At 46.7% G+C, this 20,814-nt stretch overlaps 1 protein-coding gene across 1 annotated transcript in view; it reads left to right on the plus strand.

Annotated features, from left to right (window-relative positions):
* The window catches only part of LOC147894360 (5'-3' exonuclease family protein), a 159,483-nt gene that overhangs the window by 110,196 nt on the left and 28,473 nt on the right, over positions 1–20,814 (plus strand). The window contains exons 8-9 of the mRNA XM_087384797.1: positions 19,635–19,720; positions 20,250–20,359. Of these exons, the coding sequence (XP_087240923.1) occupies positions 19,635–19,720; positions 20,250–20,359 (196 nt within the window). The remainder of the gene's footprint in view (positions 1–19,634; positions 19,721–20,249; positions 20,360–20,814) is intronic.

Raw genomic sequence — 20,814 nt, forward strand, 5'->3', positions numbered from 1 at the left:
ATTTTCAGTGTCCACCTTGGATATTTTAAAGCTCCTTTTGAGCTGTTTTTTTTTTCTCATGCATGACATGATGTACTCCCGCATTTGAGCTTGCTCTTGCGGCTTTCATTCATACTTAATGAAGTAATGTTATTGGGGGAAAAAAATCATGGGAATCACAAAAGAATTGTAGTGCATCTAGGTGTCTCTGGAGACCCTCTGTTGAGGAAGATAAGAATGGCAGTCATTTGCGTATAACAAGATCTGAATCAAAGTGGCAATGAAAGAGCATCCATCCCCCCCAGTGTTTGCATAATTGTCTCAAGCTCATCAATGTATAGGCCAAATAGGGTTGGTGATAAAGGACACCCTTGTTTGACCCCAATAGTACTTTTGATCTCATCTGTCCATCCAGACCCTATCCGAACTCTCTGCCTGAGATCCTCTCGTAAAGTGCCATGACAGCCTAAATGATCTTCGGGTCATAACCCAAGTCCTGTAGACGCTTGATGAGGCGGGCTCTCAGAACCGTATCAAAGGCTTTGCAGAAGTCCACAAACAGCAATAAACCCGCTATTTCCGTGCCCTCGCCTCCTCAATGATACACCTAAGTGTGAGAATGTGATCCATGGTCCCATGATCATGTCGGAATCCAGCCTGTCCATCTGCTCTAAGTCCATGCATCTCTGCGAATCGACTAACCTAAGACCTAAGAGAGAGAGAGAGAGAGAGAGAGAGAGAAAGAAAGAAAGAAAGAAAGTGTATTATTGTCCACTAAAGGCCAAAATGGGCCCATGGGACATCGAGAACTCTGCGTACAAGATAGCACAAAATCAACGTGCCACAAAGAAGAGGCATCGTCGAATATCATCTAAGTGCTACGCAATACAATGCAAGTGAAAGTACATAATGTCAAATCCGAGCCTAAATACAAAGTAAGCTAGATGCAAGGAAACCGCCCCTGGGTGCAAAATGGGGGGATGAGTACAATATGTCAATGCAAAGTTACAAGTCCATGTATCACGGAGTCTGAGAACCAAAATAATACTGGAAATCCTGTCCATCGACTCTGCCTCCTGCTATGAGAGTACAAATCTGAGCAAAAGTGAGGTGAGCGGCTGGTAGGGCGAGATCTCCATGAGTAAGTCCCCTCCGAAAAGCTGCCATCATCCTGGATCGTCTGGAGATGAAGCGGCGAGTACGTCCCCTATGTAACAAGATCCTGCGGCGTCTACAAACCATCTCATATGTACATCCACAGGGTGGAGGCATGTGTCCTGTGTGAGCTCTGACCTCCTCGTGCTCCTCCTGATACGTGTCATCTGGTATAGCGTGTGTCTGAGCTCTATCGGGCTGGGCTCTATCACGCTCCGGTCTGTGCTGATGGTCTCTGAGGTAGTGTCGTCGAAGCATAGTGGCCTCCCTGACATAAAGAGCTAGGCAATGCTGATCCTCATAATCCATCACTCGTGAGAGAGGTCCAAAGCCATCCGTGAAGAGACAGTGGAATCTCCCTCTGATCTCATAATATAGCGGGCATCTGCAAATGAAGTGCTCCTCTGACTCCACCTCTCCCATGGTGCAACAAGGGCAGATCCTGGTCTCTCGGCCTGGACGCCGTCCATCCTCCATGCGTCGCATCCTACCAGCCTCTATCTCGAGCTGATGCGAAGAGACTCTAAGCTGGCCAAGGGCAATCCTCAATGAGTGGGACATGTGGATACCTGTGTAGCCTGGTGGAATGACAAATCCATCCTCTGAGATCCGAAGGAAGTGGTCACGATATGTGGCCATCTTCGTCGGAAGCTGCGTGGGATAAATCCAAGTGCGGTACGTATGAAGCTGCAGCAAGTCTGCTCTCGTGACCTGACTAAGCTCGTGGCGAGTCAACTCGAGATGAGGGGCATCTATGCTGTATCGGAAGGGAGGCAGTCTATCCATGTCTAGTCCAAGAGATGTGAGCCACCTAGTGAGTCTGAAGTACCAGCAGTATCGGGCCCCAGATCGTGCCAACTCCATAGAAGATGCAAGTGCTAACCATGGCAACCGAGCTCTGCCTGCTGCTGAGTCTCCAAACTCCCTAACCCTGTGCAAATACATGACCGACTGAAACGCTGCATCCAATGCAAGGGGAGTAGCTCCAAACTCTGCTAGCATGATCTCGTGCGGAACTGTAGCCTTGGCCCTAATGAGCCGAGAGAGAGAGAGAGAGAGAGAGAGAGAGAGAGTCATATTAACGTCCTCGGGAGGTCTCACGGGCCTATGGGACAACATGCAAAATGTCAAAATGACTTACAACATCTGGATAGACCAAAGAGTCGAGGAGTGCTCATGGCAGCTCAGCTCGAAATTATTGTACCATAACTACATATTTAAAAAAGTACTACTTTGAAATCGGTCTGAATAACATCAGTTTAAGACTGAGAGTCTTTGGGTCTAGGTTTGAAATCTTGGATCAGTGCTTGTCCATCTCGATAGACTGCCCATTTGCCCTCTTTGCGTGCTTCCTTCACTTTGTTGAGTTCATTTGTTCTTCAGATATCCAGACTCTAGTACCCTTGAGCTTATTGGTTTGTCTGAAAATCTTAATTCTTGAAATCTTTTCTTTGAAATAAACCTGTATTTGATTCCTTTTTCGGGTGATAAGGCCAATGTCCTTCTCATCCCATTCGATTTGTGGTATTGCCTTCTTAAGTTGGCTATGCTTCTGTTCTTCAATGTAACCACCTTCATCATCAAAATAATTAGTGTAGTTATCTTGCAATCCCCCAATGCGCAAGATCCTCTTGTTTCTTGCTATGGCTCCCTGCTCTTGTACCTCTTCATAAACATCACATTTGTCAATCTTGTTATGCATTGTTGCTGTAATTTCCTGTCCCACAGATTTGAGCTGAGTAGTGACAATTTCTTGTACCTTGGTCACAAGCTGTGGTGCAGGGGCTGCAATATTACATTGCTGTAAGACTTCTTGGATTATCTCTTGTTTGCCATTGCTCTTCATCTCTGAGATTGCGTTCTCTAGAGAAACAATGCGAAGCTTCGCATCTCTGAGTTCTTGTTGCAGGAAGTAAATCTTCTCAAGTTGGTCTCCTTTGCTTTGAAATTTGTGGTATGCTAAGGCATAGGGGGACGGTGTAGATGCCATATCAGCGTAGGAAGGCTTCTTGTTGGCGGGAGTCGAGGGAAACAACTTTGTCTTGGGGAACTCCAAAAGAGAGAGAGAGAGAGAGAGAGAGAGAGAGAGAGAGAGAGAGGGTTTATTAAAGTCTGCTAAAGGCCGATGGGTCTATGAGACAGAAGGAAAACCTGATACAATGAGCAAAAGCGTGGAGCTACTAAGCGAGCATCCTAATACGTGCTGGAAAAACTGTGTAGACATAGTCAGTGTTATCATCGTACATGTCCACCATAATCCCGGTCGGCCGCACCCCAGGTCTGAAAATAGAGGAGATGTTAGTGAGTGTGATTTGTGCATCTATCCTCTATTGGATGTGCCGCGTCTCGGTCTTAGGGTCTCTGCCTCTCTTGCTATCTGTGGTTGGGAGAGCAACCTGCTCTGCTTGGAAGAACTCTGTGATCATACTCTTGGATGCACGGTCCCCTGCTCCTGTCTCCTCAATCTGAAGAGACGACTCTATGCTGGAATGCCTCGTGAATAAAAGTTGCCAGGCATCTCTAATTTGGGTGTAGGAGTCGTCTAGAGAGGCCCTTGAATCTGTCTCTGAAAAGGCAATGGTGTCGTCCACGAATCTAATGTAGTAGCGTCTCTCTGTGTTGTCGCAGCTCGATCAGCTAGAGCCGAATGCAGACGCGATCATGGAAGTGGATTAGGCAAGAGAGTGAGCCAAAGCCATTCTTGAAAGAGGTAGTGATAGTGTCTCTGAATCTCATAGAAGGCTGGGCAGTCACATGACCGTCTCAATTGTGCATAACTTGCAGATCCGCTGCTCTCTAGGTATGCCTGCAGCCCTCCCCACCTCAATCCCCAGGTGATGTGATGAGACCCGCATCTGCCCAATGGCAATCCTCAGTGCATGTGAGACTCCTCCGTCCTCGAGGTACTGGGATCTAATGATGAGTCCATCCTCTGATACTCTCAGAAAATGATCACTATAAAACTAGATCTTGGTGGGGAACTCCTAGTCCCCCCCTCCCCCCCAAGTCCGAGATGTATAAAGATGGAGGTGGTCTAACCATATGGTATAGCTAATCTCATCTCGAGGGATTGACTCGAGTGGTGCGTCCATGTTGTACTAGAAGGGGGACAACCGGTCCATCTGAATACTGGGTCTAGCAAACCATGCGGATACGCGTGCATACCATGTATCACTCTCTGCTAGTCGAGAGAGAGAAAGAGAGAGAGAGAGAGAGAGAGAGAGAGAGAGAGAGTTTATTAAAGTCTTCGGAAGACCACAGAGAGAGAGAGAAAAAGAAGAAGAAGAAGAAGAATATATTATCGTCCTCTGAAGACCAAAACCGGCCTATGGGACTGAATGCATGAGTCTGAGAGAGAGAGAGAGAGAGAGTGTGTTTATTAAAGTCTTCAGAAGACCGATGTGTCTATGAGACTGTGAAACCAATGCAAATGCAAAAAATGCAGAATGTCAGTACTATATCCTAAGTACAAGAAAGTCATGTCATGTCGGTAGTCGACTATCTCATCATCATCATCATCACCATCACCATCAAGACATCAGGGTGGATGAGGCAATGGGAGCATGAAATCGGCGATAGAGCGCTGTCGGCCACGAGGAGATGTCCCCAAGTGTGATCTGTGTCAACCCTCTGTTTGAGCTGTTGGGTCACAGGCTCCGAGTCACGGTCATGTCGAGGCCTCGTCCCGTGGGTGTCCATGTGATCTGGTTGGAAAAACTCCGTGATAGAGCTCTGAGAGGGATGAGCCAAGAAAAAAGTCTGCTCCTGTCTCCGTGCTCGAAGTATCCTCTCGTGGTGTCTGAGTGCCTCAGGAGCAAAAACCTGCCAAACATCGCTGGTCTGGGTAGGAGATGAATTAGGCCAAAATCCCATTGCTGTCTCTGAAGAGGCAGTGGAAACGTTCGCAGATCTCATAGTAAACAAGACACCTGAAGATGAAGTGCTCCTTTGTCTCAACCTCCTGCATGTCACACAAAGTGCATATGCGCCTCTCCCTGGGTAGTCGCTATGCTCTACCGCTCTCGATACGAAGCCTATGTGAAGAGACCCGAAACTGTCCAAGTGAGATCCTCAATGAGTGGGGTAAGTAAATCTGAGTGTACCCTGGTGGGTCAATGAAACCCTGCGCTGTGATATGTAAGAAGTGATCTCTGTAGAAGCCCAGCTTCACTAGAAGATCACTCGAGCCCAACCTGGTCCGGAATGTGTGTAGCTGTAATAGATCCTCACGGATAACCTAGTTGACCTCGTCTGATAGGAGGGGAGAAAACGGAGCATCCATGTGTACTGGAATGGAGGTAGTCTGTCCATGTGGAGCCCCAATCCCTCAAACCATCTCTCTGTGCGTGCATACCAGCACCTCTGGTCTCCCCCTGCTGCGAGTGCCATAGAAGAGGACAGTGCTAGCCATGGTAGCTTGCTACTCCCCGAGGTGTAATCCCCATACTCCCTGACAGATACGTGATGACCAGAAATGCAGCATCTAGCTGTAATGGGGGTGACCCAAACTCTGCCCGAATGATCTGGTGAGGAACGGATGGCTTACCACGGATCATCCGTGATAACATGAGAACCTGTAGCCATTCCACCTTGACCCACTCTGTATCCGACAAGTCTGGCCCCCAGCATGGACCACCATACATCCTCGTTGGGCGGACCAAGGAGTCAAAAAGCAACCCTTTGGTCCATGGATCCTGAAAGTGAGAGCGGAAGCACTGCCTCTCTAGTCTAGCCAATGAAGCATATCCTTTGCTCAAGCGTGCCTACATTGCGGGTCTCATAGTGAAGATGGGTCCGGAAAAGACGACCCCAAGATAAGTGTATGATGAAACTACCTCAACAGGTGACCCATCAAATGCGAACTACTCCTGGCATATGACGGCTCGAGATCATAACCTTGGTTTTACCCAGGTTGACCTTCAAATCATGAGACTCACAAAAGGACTGTAGTGCGTCAAGGTGTCTTTGGAGCCCCTCTGCTAAGGAAGACAAGAGAGCCACATCATCTGCGTAAAGCAATATCTCTCCGAGCTCATGGGATCCCCTGCCTTGTGAATGGGTGAGATAGTGTTAATGGTCCAGGTGCGTGGAAACCCCAAACAAACAGCTTCATTAAATAGCTTTGCTAAGATCGGGGCTAGGAGGTTAATCCCATATGCAATGAACTCAATGCATAGTCCCTCATGATCCTTCGCTTGACCATTATGAAGTTTCATTACAACATCCTTTACCCCAACCCCCCCCCCCCTAGTGAAGAGGGTGCAGGATGTGGGGCGTGGAATATGTGAGAGGTTAGGGACTGGCTGAATTGGGATATCATAGATTGTGCGTGCATAATCAAACCACACCTGAGTGTCAGTGAGTGGTGAGGGGGACCGTCCCTCTAGAAATCTCCGCCAAAAGTCCTTAGAGTTGTTACTGAACAGAATGTTTAGTAGCTCCTTGTTCTGGCGAACAAAGTCTAGTTTCTTTCTGCGTACCAGACGACGGTACTCGCGTAGCGTCTCTGGTTCGCTTGGAAGACTGTTTTTGGTTTTGAATCTGAGCTGACGGCGTAAAGCCTTACACTCATCATTGTCCCATCTGTTACAGGGTACAGTCCCAAGGGGTGGTGGGCGGGTGGTGTGGGGGAAAGCGTGGAGCAGCCTTGTGTAGTGAGCGGGTGACTAGGGCAGCACAATCCTCTAATAGGGGTATGAAGTCAATGTAGGCGAGAAGTATGTACAAACGGCTAGAGTAGGTAGGTGAGTGATCACGATCAAAGTGTATATCATGGTAGGTGGAGTAAGAACTCAGCGGGGTGGAAAGTGTTGCGTGACGGGGAGTAGAAATGCTAAAGAAAAGATAGGTATGATCAGCCCCTAGAGGGAGAGGTGCTACGGTAAAGTCAGTGATGCGAAATGTGAAGGCAGGGGATCCCATGATGTAGTCCACAACACTGGAGCCTCCCCCACGTGGAAAGCACGTGAAACCACCTAATGCGGGCCATCTGTCAAGACCATTATAAATAATGAGATCATGCATCCTGCCGAGGTCTAATTGGGCCTGCCCATAAGATGTGAACGGTCCTCGTCTGTCAGTTGAAACCCGTAGCATACCTGCCTCCTCAAGGTCAATGTCTGGCAGAACAGTGGAATCATCCCTGAAGTGGAGAAGTGGTACCTGACGAGCGCCTGTCCTCGCGTTGAAGTCCCCAACTAGGAGGACTTCTCCGCAGCTAGAGAAGTTAACAATGGACTGATAAAGAGCAGCAAATGGAGATGTCTCATCCTCACCTTGAATATCTCTGGCAAAGTGGGAGGTCTCAGGGGGGAAGTAAGAAACTGCAATAAACAGATCCTGGATGTTCATGTGCCGAATCCGGATCCAAAGAAACCTAGAATGTGCATCTCTATGCTCCACTGAGATGGTCCCCCAAAAGTGTGGATCTGTAAAGGACTGCGACTCCTCCTGACCCTCGAACCCCTCCTGTATCCCTCGTCTCATCTCTGTAGGCATACTCCCATGTATACCCGCTGACTACTGGTAATGGGCGCTCTGGGCTCTGATGTGTCTCTGTATAAAAGACTATGTCGTGACCTGTACAGGATTTCGAGAAGTTCCCTGGTTTTAGACCATAAGGTACCATTACAGTTCCAGATGGTGCAGGATAGGGTCTCGGATATCTGAGTCTCATAGACCCCGCGTCCCTATGTGGGAGGGGAGGTGGGTGTCCCATAGGGGCCTGTAAGGAGTCGTCCATCTCGTACTACTGCCCACTTCCCCTCCTTGCGGGCTTGATCCCGCTGCTGCAACAGAGAGCGCCTCTCCTCAACCTGTAGTGGAGTGAGGTTCTCATCCATGGAGATCGCTAGCTGGTCTCGTAAGGCTGACCTACAACGTAAAGCCGAAAGTCGTGCCCGAGCATCATGGAACCGTATGATAAGGGGCTGCTCTCAGTTGGGGTCCCTCCTTACCCACCATGCTCTTTCAATCCTGTGCTCAGTCGCCCCTAGAGTAGTTGCAACGAAGGCCGTGGCATCTGCCATCGGTGTAGCCTCAGTGCGTGGGATCTGTGCTCTCTGCTGTTGCTCCAGGAGAGTAGCCGAAACGGTTACCCTTGCAGGTTCCTGTTTGGCTATGTCGACCCATCTGGATGTCTCCTCGATGACAGATTGCATGCTCGCAATCTGTGCCTCCACAACTGGGGTGCTCCCTGGGACTATGCATATAGCAATGACCTCCTATCGAAGCTGTGAGATCTCCTGTCTGAGTCCCTGAATAAGATTAGCCTAGTCTCGGATAGCCTGAGCATGCTCCTATATGAGATGCGCCTGCTCTTGGGTGAATCGTGTCAGCTCCTGTGCGAAGTTCGACAACTCCATCTCTCGCTCTCGGATGCTATTTACCTCCATCAGCAAGTTCTCCCAAGCCTCTGATGGGTCAGCTCATCCGTGCCCTAGCGGAAACTGAAAGGACTGTGGCATGAAAGTGTGGGGATGAGAGTGGAGGCTGGGTGATGACTGGGTGCAATATGGAGATGATAGTGTCTTGGTGGAGGCGATCCCAGCAGGGTGTGGGAACGTGGGCTAACTGAGTGGTAGAGGGGAGAGAGAGGTCGAGGCGTAGTGCGGAACAATGTATGACCCCACCAAGTAGGTGTCATAATCGAAAAGAGAACCGTAGCGGGAGAAGAAGGGAGAGATGGAAGAGATGATGTCAGTGGCAACCCCTCTATCCTATAGGGGAGGGTGGAGCAATCGATGTCATGGGTAGGGGTATATCAGTGCCAGTAGCTGTAGCTGCGGATGTAGAGGCTGTGGATGGAAGTGGAGCTGAAACTGAGCTGAGGTTGAGGCTGACGCTGAAGCTGAGGATGAGGATGTAGCTGAGACGGAAGCTGAGACTGAAGCTGAAGCTGAAGCTGAGGTAGAGGAGGACCCCGCCTTTGCTTTGCTGTCAACTCCGAGTCCACTGCAGTTGTAGCCAGTTGTAGCGTGTTCACATCCTCGAGTTTCAGTTGTGTTTGTTTCTTGGTTTTGTTGTCATCTTTCTTGGCGGCTTTATCCATATCTTTGCCATCTTTTCTCATTTCTTTTGGCTGATCCTGTGTTCGGTGCAGGTCTTAGTTGAGGAGCGGGAGCATGAACCCCCCCCACCCATGGCGGGAGGCACACCCAGTCCTAGGGGCTGAAAATGACGGGGAGCGGGAGAGCTCGATGGAGGGGGCTGAAGGCGGGGTTGTAGGTCGGGGTGGAGGAGAATGGATGAGGATGGAGAATGGAGGAGGGCGGAGTGGCGAGGGCAACTGGCAACGAAGCTGTAGGGCGGGGGGGGAGTTGTGAAGGTGGAGTTGCAGAGCAGTGTGGGGATGAGCAGCGGGCAGGGGGTAAGCAGCGAACAGCAGCAGCAGTGCTAGCCGGGCTAGTAGCGCCAGCAGCAGTACAACAAGTAGCTGGGGGGGCTAGGCGCAGCAGAGGCCAGGTCCCGCAGCGGGGGGGCACAGGTGTTGCAACGGGGGGGAGGGGACAGCCGGGTGACGCGACGGGATAGGATAGGACGGGGAGGGAGCAGGTCGAGGGCTGAGGGGTGGCGAAGCTAGGCGGAGGTAGGCTGAGGGTAGGCGGAGGAGGGTTGAGGGGTGGCGAGGCTAGGCTGAGGGTAAGCGGAGGAAGGCTGAGGGTGGCGAGGCTAGGCAGGAGGGTGGCGTTGCGTGGGTGGAGCAGACAGCGGGAGGGAGGAGCTGTCAGGGCAATGGAGGCAGCGGGAGGGCAGAGCAGCTAGCAGCCAGAGAGTGGAGAGCAGAGCAGCCAACAGCCAGAGAGTGAAGAGCAAAACGGAGAGTGAAACCGAGAGAGAGAGAGAGAGAGAGAGAGAGAGAGAGAGAGAGAGAGAGAGTTTATTAATGTCCACTGGAGACCTAATAAAGGTCTATGGGACAAAAGAGACCTGCTTATACATCAGTACAGAGAGGGCCATAGGCAACCTCCCTGGGAGTATCATCAGATTCCTCCAAAAAACAAAACACATAGAACCTAAAAACATAGAACATAAAACATAAAAAGAACTAGGTACTAGGCTATGGGATGGCCATTACATCAGTTTAAGACTGAGGGTCTTTAGGTTTTGTCTTAAATTCTCTAATCACTGCAAGACCGTCACGATAGACTGCCCATTTTCCTGCTTCCCTGGCTGCCCGAACCTTAGCAAGCTCGGTAGCTTTGTTCTTCAGTTGGGTTCTTGTAAGCTCCTCAGCAATCCATATCTTTGTCCCCTACAGCTTATAGAATTGTTGTAGAATCCTCTTCCTGAGTGTCTTCGAGTTGAAGGTGATGACAACGTGTCCATTCCTGGGCGATAAATAAACTGGGGAACACTTCTCTTCATCATCATTCTTGTCATCAGTTGGGCTTGCTGACCAATCAATGGCCGGAAATGCTGCCTTGATTCTTTTGATGGCCTCATCGAAAGTGTCATTCTCGTGATGCCAATCGGATATTCCCCCTATTCGAATCTTCATAGCATTCTCTTTCCGAAGGTGATGTTCTTGGATCTCTGCTTAGATGTCAACCTTGGGTTCAGCTGTCACTTTCACCTGGATGAGCTCTCTAACTGTGGAAATCAGCTGTGATGTTGGGGGCTCAGCTTTACATGTCTGTACGGCTGCTGCAATAATCTCCTGCTTCCCTGGGCCTTCCAAAGCTGCAATACGAGCTAGGGCTTGGGTGAGTTGGGACCTCAGGTCTTGCACTTCTTGCTGGAGATGGTAAATCTGCTCTTGCGGCTTGGTCGGCGTCGGGGGAGGTTGAATCCTATACCTAGAGAGAGAGAGAGAGAGAGAGAGAGAGAGAGTCTATTAATGTCCACGGGAGACCAAATTTTGGACTACCTTTTTATTAGCCTTCTCCTTTAGTGCTAGCCTTCATCATGGCTAAGTCTGTCCTTCACCTCCGGAGTGCCGACAGAAACTTAGTACGAAGACTTTGTATAAATGGATGCTCAAGTATGTGTGGGTGTGTGGATTTGTATGTGTGAGAGCATATTTTTATACTATGGTCTACACCCACTGTTGGGCGCTGATGATGTCAGTGGGGATGTCATAGTAGCTATTCCCTGCTATGCATGATGGGGTTTATGGTTTTCAACCTTGTGAGTGACTATCATGAAAGTCTATGGGACAACAAAAAGACCCATCTAGTACATCTGCTTAGAGAGAGTACATGGCAGCTCCCAGGGAGTGCAAAAAAAGCAGCTCTAGTTAGTACCTACATACTAGACTAGAAAAAACTTTATCAGCCATACATCAGTTTAAGATTGAGAGTCTTTTTGTTTGGATTTAAACTCTTTGATGATTGCTATGCCTTCACGGTATGCTGCCCATTTTTCTTCCTTCTAGCAGCCTTGACCTTGGCTAATTCCATTACCTGATTCTTCAGTTTTGAGCTCGAGTGAGTTCTTCAGCTATCCATGACTTAGTCCCTTTTTGCTTAGGCTTGGAGAGAAGCTTGACCCGAAAACCTTGTGATTTGAGCATAATAATATCATGTCCTCAGAGTGTCGGCTATTAGTTGCTCCACCACCACCACCACCACCACCACCACCCCCATCATTAGCCTTCCATTCAATGCTGGGCATGGCTGCTTTGACATGTGCTAGAGAGAGAGAGAGAGAGAGAGAGAGAGTTTTTTACTTCGTAGCAACAATGCCAAGACGCACACAGTAGGCGTATCCGAAGTCGACCACAAGGATCGAACACACACACACAATGACACGAACCAGGGCCTCAACCACCAAGACCCACGCGGGTTTTACAAAACTTGACGGGGAAGGATGGCTTATACACGTTTGAGAGAGAGAGTTTTTTAGTTCGTAGCAACAATGCCAAGACGCACACAGTAGGCTTAGAGAGAGAGAGAGAGAGAGAGAGAGAGAGAGAGAGAGAGAGAGAGAGAGTTTATTAAAGTCTTTGAAAGATTGAAGGGTCTATAAGACTGAGAAAACTAGATACAATGAGCGAAATTGGTGGAGGGGGCATCCACACCCAAGACAAATATAAATACTAATACTAAATATCTGAACCCATGGAAAGACACACAAGGTGATCAAGATCCATTGGGTAACAAGAATCCTATCCCCCTCTGGTGTGAAATGAGCTTCCTTGCTTTTGGTCACTCGAACTGCATCAGGCATTGCACTGCATATTTATCTTTTATCCTTTGTAGGTCTTCTTGGTTTGAAACATGGACGCTTCTTCACATCCATTGTAGCATCTTGATCTCCAACTAAGCATAGCAAAATTTATCGTGATTATGTAAACTTTGATGTTCCATCAGCCTCCATCATAGCTGTAACGGGGACGCGAAAAGTCTATTGTAACTCAACCCGTGCTTAACCCGGGGTTAACTGTGGTTAATTCTAGTAATAGTTTGGCTGGACTGGCTAGAGGAAGTGCCTAGGGGCAATTTCTAAGTGCACCTACTAGGTCCTAGGGGCAAGGCATAAGCATTAAAGAGGGGTCTTAAAGTTGGGCCCAAGGACAACCAACATTGTCTGTAAGGTGGGTTATGACTTTAATGAAGGGCCAAGTGGCATGCATGTGCTCCCTTCAACCTAACACCTCTCTCCTTCACCCTCCTGGAGCATTTCCAATTTGCAGAAGCTCTGTGTGTGGATTTCGTTGCATCTTCTTGCTCTCCCTGCATGCTGCTACTCTGACCTCTACCACAACCCTTGCACACAACCTGATGCAGCCCTGCTGCTGCTGTACGGCCCTTTGGCATGAATCTTGAGGCAATCCGACTGCTCTATGGCTGTTGTATGGACAATCCATATAGCTGTACGGATCATTCGACGCTCCTCGAGAAGGCCCTAATGAGGATTCTGTGGCAGGCATGCTTCCCGAGGAGGCTTTTTCGGCACAGATCCTAAGGTAGAGACTTTGGGACAGATTTGTTGGCTTTTATCCTCTACAGCTCTTGCTTGTCTGACTTCCACTCTCTATCTCTCCTTTTTTCTCATCACCTGGAGGCTAGAAGATACCTGCACCTAGCTGGGATCCTGGACAGGGGATAGGTGCGAGGCCAGAGCTCGCCCCTCTTCCACGAACATCGGGTACATGGTGGTTGTCTTATTTTTACTTGCCTTTCCTTCATTTGAAGTTATTTGCACGGTTTTTTGTGTGCTTGGAGTTCTGTCTGGTTCCCACAGGCTTAAGTAAGCACTCAAAGGCAAGGGTGTGCCTGGGAAAGGCAAGGGGACATAGTTGTTGCATGTCTTGACGCTACCTTGATCGCAGTTGCATATTGGTTTTGGATGCTTGAATGCCTTTCAGTTGGGTCAAGTTGTTAGAAACATGGTGGACAGAGACGGAGAAACGGTTAGGGTGTGAGGAAATGATACATGAATGAAAACATGATGAAAGGCTATCTTATTCATAATCATGAGAAGTACAAGCCTTATATAGGCTACTCACACACTAGCACCTAGTGCATATGGGATAAGTCCCATAATGACATGTGGCACTCACACATGATTCACACACATGAACTAGTACTAGATCACCTAGTACTACACACTAACACATCACATCACCACACTCTTTGGCTATGATATCTCTAACACCTCCCTTCAGAGCAAAGAGTGTGCGACCCAACACACAAGAGTAGACCAATCCCCCCTCCACCGCAATACTGCAAAGAGCAAGTCCACCTATCCAACACCTCCCGTGTGATAGCAACTTCTCAGTTAGCTTGCGACCGGCAAGGGTAAACCATCACTTGTCACCCCCCCTTACTCTGAAGTGGGTGGTCAATACCATCAAACCAAAGTAAAAGACAATACATTCATTTTTGGGGGACAACCCAAGGCAAAGTACCTCTTATTGACTCCAAATACATTCAGTTTAGAGGGACAACTCAAGGCTTAAGAAGCTTTATTCGACTCAACACAAACACACATACAACTAAGCATCATCTTTCTCCTCTAAGAGGAATAGATCATGCAACACAGTAGATGAAGCTTCTTGCTCAGGTCCAGTAGATGTAGCATAAATATTCTTGAGCTTGTCCACTTGGCTGAAGTATTGAGGTCAAGGGGATGAAGTAGTTTGTTAGCCAACTTCACACTAATAAACGCCATTGCTTTGTCATTCTGCTCATCTCTAGCTGAGAGTGGTGCTGATGAGTCTTCACCACGAGGACGAGGCTCCATAGTATCAAATTAAGGTAATAAAACCAACAGGCTGAAATGGATAACCAGCAAATGAAGAGGCTGGTCTAGGGATTTGAAATGGATCAGCAGCCTTCACAAATGCAAGGCAGCTGAAGAAAGGCTTGAATAAGCATGGCCAGCAGCTAGTCAATGACCTTGGAGGCTCCACGTATGCAAGAGGACAGAAATAGAGGCCTAGTGGTGCTCCAAATGTGAACCCGAATCAGAAAGCAGCAGGTATATGCCCCGAAAAGCAGAAAGAAACCACGAGGTGAGCACTCGTGGGTGTGATAACTGCCCAAGGTGCTGCAGCAGGTCCGAAACCCTAAAAATGGCTCACTAGGATACTCCGAAGTGCAAAAACAGGTCAACAATGTGAAAGGCGGCTCCCAAGAACAGCTCAGAATGCTGTAGCAGGTCTCTGATGCAAAAAACGGCTGATGTAGATGTGCAAGAGGCCAAGGAACTGTTCGAAAATGCTTCTATTGTAGGCGGTTCTGCAACAACCACCCTAGAACACCTTGAAAATGCAAGCAAGAGCTCTAAAACTGGTCGAAAATGCCTCCAAATAGGTCGAAAATCTGCAACCAACGCACGTGGATGGGCTGCTCTGCTGCAGCGGCCTGAAAACCCTAAAAACAGGGATGAACATGCTCTGAAATGGCTCGAATTTCCACATGTGCTGCTCCTAACAGAGGCGGCTATGGAGGGGAGACAATGGAGAGGCTATGCGTGCAGAAAGGAGAGCAAGCGAGCTGCAAAACAGAGGATGAATGGGCAACAAAGATGGCAGTTGTGCAAAAACCCTAAAAGGGTAGAAAGCAGCTGAAAGAAGACAGAAACGAGGCTGAATCTGAGGCGGAAATGTGCAGGGCTGAGGCAGGCAGGAAGAAAGGTTTGAGCAGAAGTAGGGTTTTGGATTAGGGTTAGGTCTAGGATGATGTGGCAGCTATGGCAGGGTGAACCTGCTCTGATACCATGTTAGAAACATGGTGAACAGAGATGGAGGAAAGGTTAGGGTGTGAGGAAACGATACATGAATGAAAACATAATGAAAGGCTATCTTATTCATAATCATGAGAAGTACAAGCCTTATATAGGCTACTCACTCACACACTAGCACCTAGTGCATATGTGATACGTCCCATAATGACACATGGCACTCACACATGAGACACTCATGAACTAGTACTAGATCACCTAGTACTACACACTAACACATCACATCACCACACTCTTTGGCTATGATATCTCCAACACAAGTCTGAAGTGGATGCCTAAGATTGCCTTGCCACTAGGATTCTAGTGGTGCACTGTGGAATAGATGCCCAGAAGATAGTTCGAGGATTTTCAAAGAGGAACGGTACAGGGGTGAGCCCTTGGTGTAAAGAATTTCCATTCAGAAGCATTAAATAAATACCACGGGTGCCAAGGCATTTGGGGCCAATGGGTGTATTGTGTACTGTTTTCACTGAGCAGGGACATTCTAGCCTCCCCGTTGTTGTTGTTGAAGTTTATTTCTAAGTAAGTAAACGAAGTGTTTGGTGTGATGCATTTGTGGCTGTATTTGTGGCACTTGATAGTTTGGCAGAGGTTCACCACGCTTCAGTTATCTGAAGGCCGGTTACAGTGGTTCCATTGCTGAGATAGTCACCATCTTTCTACAGAGGTGAGCCTTGGTAGTGTTGGGTAAAGGGGGCCCATTGCACTTTTTGCTACAGCCAATCAATCTCAGCAAGCATGTCACACCGTGAGAGGTCATTGACCATCTCTGAGCAAGAGGAGCAAGAGGAAGGCCCCTGGGCATGAGAGAGCTTTCAGGAGGAACATAGTATCAGCGAGGGTGATGCGGAGTTGGACAGTGGGGAACAGCAAGTTCCTCCTAAGCATGCCGCTGAGGACTCACAAGATGAGGTAGATTAGGCTGAGGAGCTTGATCCCAATGCCCTTTTTCAGTTGCGAAGGCAAAGTGTAGTGGGAGCCCTGTCACAGCTGCAGCGGGGACGAGCATTTTTCAAGCGAAATCTTCCGAGCGTCCGAGCGAAGGAAAAAAAAAGCTTCCAACTATGCAAAAATATGACAAAAATGGATCAGAAGAAAACATAGTTTCACTTAGAAATATGAAAAGTATTATAGGAATGCCTATTTTATACACGAATATTTATGTGAATCTTTGGGAATGGTGAGAACATAATGGGATGGCTTTTGAAGAAACCCACATGTAGAGTAGACTTCTCTATGAAAATTCCCTTATGATCCTTCTTACAACTTTTTACTTAATAGGGGGTGACATTGAAAAACCTCTCTCACCTATCTTCATGAAAGGGTTTCTCCAAAGAAAACTCATTGAAGCAAGCCATCAAGGTAGTTTCGCCAGCGAAACCCCTTTGAACAAGGTCTTTCAAGGTAGTTTCGCTGGCGAAACTACCTTGGACAGCACTTTTAAAAGTGACATAACTTTCACATCCAATGTCCAAATATAGTCATTCAGCCACTCAAATTGATCGGAAAACCCCATTTGAGCACATCTATGGGGTTATATTTTGGAAAAACTTGCATATATAGTATTAAATATTACATGTATTTTATGAGAGTGATATATAAGCCCAAGTTAATACTTATTTATAGTAATTTAAAGTTCTGTAAAAACATGTCCATAAATATATTGTTATTAATACTATAAAAACAGTTGAAAGATATTGCCATATGATATAAATGTGTTTAATAAGTAATTATTTATGTATAATATTATTATGTTGAGAGTGATTATGAGGGACGTTTCTTAAATGAATTATTTTTCAATACTTTTTTAAGGTAATAACAAGGGTACAAAGGGATGTCTATGAATAAGAAGATTTATGTTATGTAAAAATGAATGAGTGACTAGTTTGTATATTTTTATGATAAAGGGATCTAGTTCTAATGAAAATAAAAGTGTAAAAACCATGTTTCCTAAAGAAATACTATTTTTAAAATCTCTTAAAAAACACGCTCGTATAAACTTGCTCATAGGTTTTTGCTCGTAAAATTGATGCATCCAGCTGCAGCTGACTTTCATGGAGATTATGCAAACTCCTCCTAGCAATATTGCTCCTCCTGGAAGCAAAAAGATGTCTCAAAAGAAGCATAAGAAGACTCACAGGCACAATCCCTCAGAGGAATAGCCACAATTGATGCCCTCAGTTGCCCCGGGAATGGGTAATGCCAATAATTTTTACTCAGTGAATCAAAGACAACAAGTTTTTCTGCATACTATGATGCATCCCAGGTATTTATTTGTAGGGGGTTCAATGTTCCAAGCAATGGTGGAACAGCCGACAGAAGCACCTATAATGCCAGGCAGTTTTGTGGGCAGCATGCAGCCCGGAATGCAAAATTTCTAGCAGCATATGATGGGAGGAATGTCCCTTGCTAATGCCAACATGATGTATGCAAATCTTGGGATGCAGATAGGGATCCCCGAGGAGGCCTTGACGAGGATTCCGAGGTAGGCACACTTCCCGAGGAGGCTTTTTCGGCACAAATCTTGAGGCAGAGTCTTTGGGGAAGATCTGTTGGCTTTTATCCTCTACAGCTCTTTCTTGCTTGACTTCCTCTCTCTCTCTCTCTCTCTCTCTCTCTCTCTCTCTCTTTCCTTTTTCTCGTCACTTGGAGGCTGGAAGACACCTACTCCCTGCCTGCATGCTGCTGCTCTGACATTTACCACAGCCCGTGCACACAACCCAAGGCAACCTTGCTGTTGTATGGCCCTTTGGCGCGAATCTCGAGGCAATCCGACTGTTGTACAGCTCCCGTACAAATTGTACGGACAGTCTGTACAGCTGTACTGATCATTTGGTGCGCAATTCGAGGTGGGTGCGCTCCCCGAGGAGGCCTTGACAAGAATTTCGAGGCAGACATGCTTCCCGAGGAGGATTTTTTGGCACATATCCTGAGGCAGCGACTTAGGGGCAGATCTATTGGCTTTATCATCTACAGCTCTTTCTTGCCTGACTTCCGCTCTCTCTCTCCCCCTTTTTCTCTTCACTTGGAGGTTGGAAGACACCTGCAACTAGCTGGGAGCTTGGACAGGGGATAGGTGCGAGGGAAGAGCTCGCTCCTCTTCCGTGGACAACGAGTACATGGTTGTTGTCTTCTTTTTGCTTGCCTTTTCCTTCGTTTGAAGTTATTTGCAGTGTTTTTCGTGTGCTTGGAGTCCTCTTTGGTTCCCACAAGCTTAAGTAAGCACTCAAAGGCAAGGGTGTGCCTGGGAAAGGCGAGGGGACAGAGTTGTTGCATGTGAAAGCCTTGAGGCTATTTTGAGCGCAGTTGCATGTTGGGTTGGATGCTTGGATGCCTTTCAGTTGGGTCAAGTCATAAGTGGATGCCTAAGATTGCCTCGCCAATGGGATTCTAGTGGTACACTGTGGAATAGATGGCCAGAAGGTAGTCAGAGGATTTGCAAAGAGGAACAGTACAGGGGTGGGCCCCTGGTGTAAAGCATTTCCATTCAGAAGCATTAAATAAATACCGAAAGGGGTGGCAAGCCATTTGGGGCCAATGGGTGTATTGTGTACTATATTCACTGAGCAGGTGCATTCTAGCCTCCCCATTGTTGTTGTTGAAGTTTATTTCTAAATAAGTTAAGTAAAGAAAGTGTTTGGTGTGATGCATTTGTGGCACTTGATAGTTTGGCAGAGGTTCACCACCTTTTAGTTATCTAAAGGACGGTTATAATAGCCCTCCTCTTAATCGCTATGATACCAATGTGACATCCCAAAACTGGAGTTATTAGACAGCCGAGATAGTTGTGCAGAATGTGTTGTAAGGAGTTCTTGTCTGATGTCTCCTTTGGATCACCTTGGCTTTGGAGCCACATGTGAGAGTCACCTCACACTGTATCTAGCCCAATGATGGCTTTGATCTAACTATTGTTACCATCCCCATAATTGCCTACTATGTGACTTCCAACATCCCTTGGGGTATACCCATAGTTAGGCCAGGATTTGGATGTAGTCATGGCAAAGTGCGTCATAAATCTAACTGCTTAAGTCCTTTACTGAAATAGTTTAATACAACCCTTGTCTCTCCCCCCTCTCCTTTTCTCCCTCCTCATATCCACCCCCCATGTGCCCCACCTATTCCTTCTTTTTCGCATAGAATGCTGCAATTGTAGTTACATTGAATGCTAGTAGCACATGTTGATGCTCACTTGTATTCTTTTAGCAATTATTTGCTCGTTATTGCTAAAACTCCATCTCGATTGAAGTACAACTAGGATGAGTTTGGTTTCTTCTTATATGAACTGATGGCTTTATTGTGAATATGTATAGGTTCGTGTGCTATCCCCTGATAAAGACTTCTTCCAACTCATTTCCTCTTCGCTCCGCCTTTTGAGATTTGTTCCCCGTGGTTCAGGGTGAGTTTTTTGTTAAGCAAGAAAATAGGAGTGTGACTCTTGATGTTTGCTCAGCATTATGAAATCACACCCTTGGACTGGTACAATGTCTCTAGTCATTAAATATGTACGGTATCCATGCAAGAGTAAAAAAGTTAAATGATACCAAGAAGTCTTTTATTATGTTGACTTATTCTATAATGCAAATAAATAGGTAGGCTAACCAACCTCTGCCAAGGGTTTTGGATTGAATTTCTATGATGATCTCTTTGAGTGAGTATTGAATATGCTTTTTTTTTGGGGGGGGGGTGAATTTAAGGCCACGGTGGACTAAATTCTCAATTGGACAGAAGCTTGGTTGATTTTATAATATTCGTAGCTCATAAACATATGCCTTTGGAAAGGTGCATTGCCTTTTTATCAAGTTTTTCCAATGTAGTTTTCTAGGTGTGTGCCTAGAAAGTGGAATCAATACTCTCTTGCTACTAGACTTGTAACTTTAAGTTCTAATATGTTCTATCTAATATTTGAAACTTCTTTCCATACACAGGATTGTATCTTTCGGTCTTGAGGACTTTCATGCAAGATTTGAAAATTTGGAGCCATCACAATTTGTTGATATTCTAGCTCTAATGGGAGATAAGATCGACAACATTCCAGGTGTAGTGTCTTAACTTGTTTATCACTCATCAGCTTAGCTAGATGGAAAGTTGACTCATACCTTAACCATTCTTCAGCTTGGAATCATATTGTTCTTTTGTTTCATTTGTGGAATTCCTCACATGTGGTCCAATCACCCAACAAAGGGAGGCATGGCTAGCTAACTCTTATAGATCCTTTGGTCTTTCGAAGATGTTATTAAAATTTCTTTCTTTCTTGCTTTCTTCACCAAATTGTAGATTTCTTAAAGAGTCGTTCCTTGAGCATGATCTCTATATCAAAGAAGTCATCAGTTCTAAATGGTGCAAATGCACATTTGCTACAACTACTTGTCGATTGTGAAAGGATGATGTCATGTAGCTAACAATCAGCTCATAGGTATTAATTGCATTTATTAAGAGACATGCCATGTACAAGGATATTTTTGGGACTGAAGGGATGGATTGAAATTTATT

Source organism: Dipteris shenzhenensis, chromosome 14 (assembly GCF_047967505.1).
Source record: "Dipteris shenzhenensis isolate YYH24624 ecotype China chromosome 14, Dip_SZ_1.0, whole genome shotgun sequence".
Lineage (NCBI taxonomy): Eukaryota > Viridiplantae > Streptophyta > Polypodiopsida > Gleicheniales > Dipteridaceae > Dipteris > Dipteris shenzhenensis.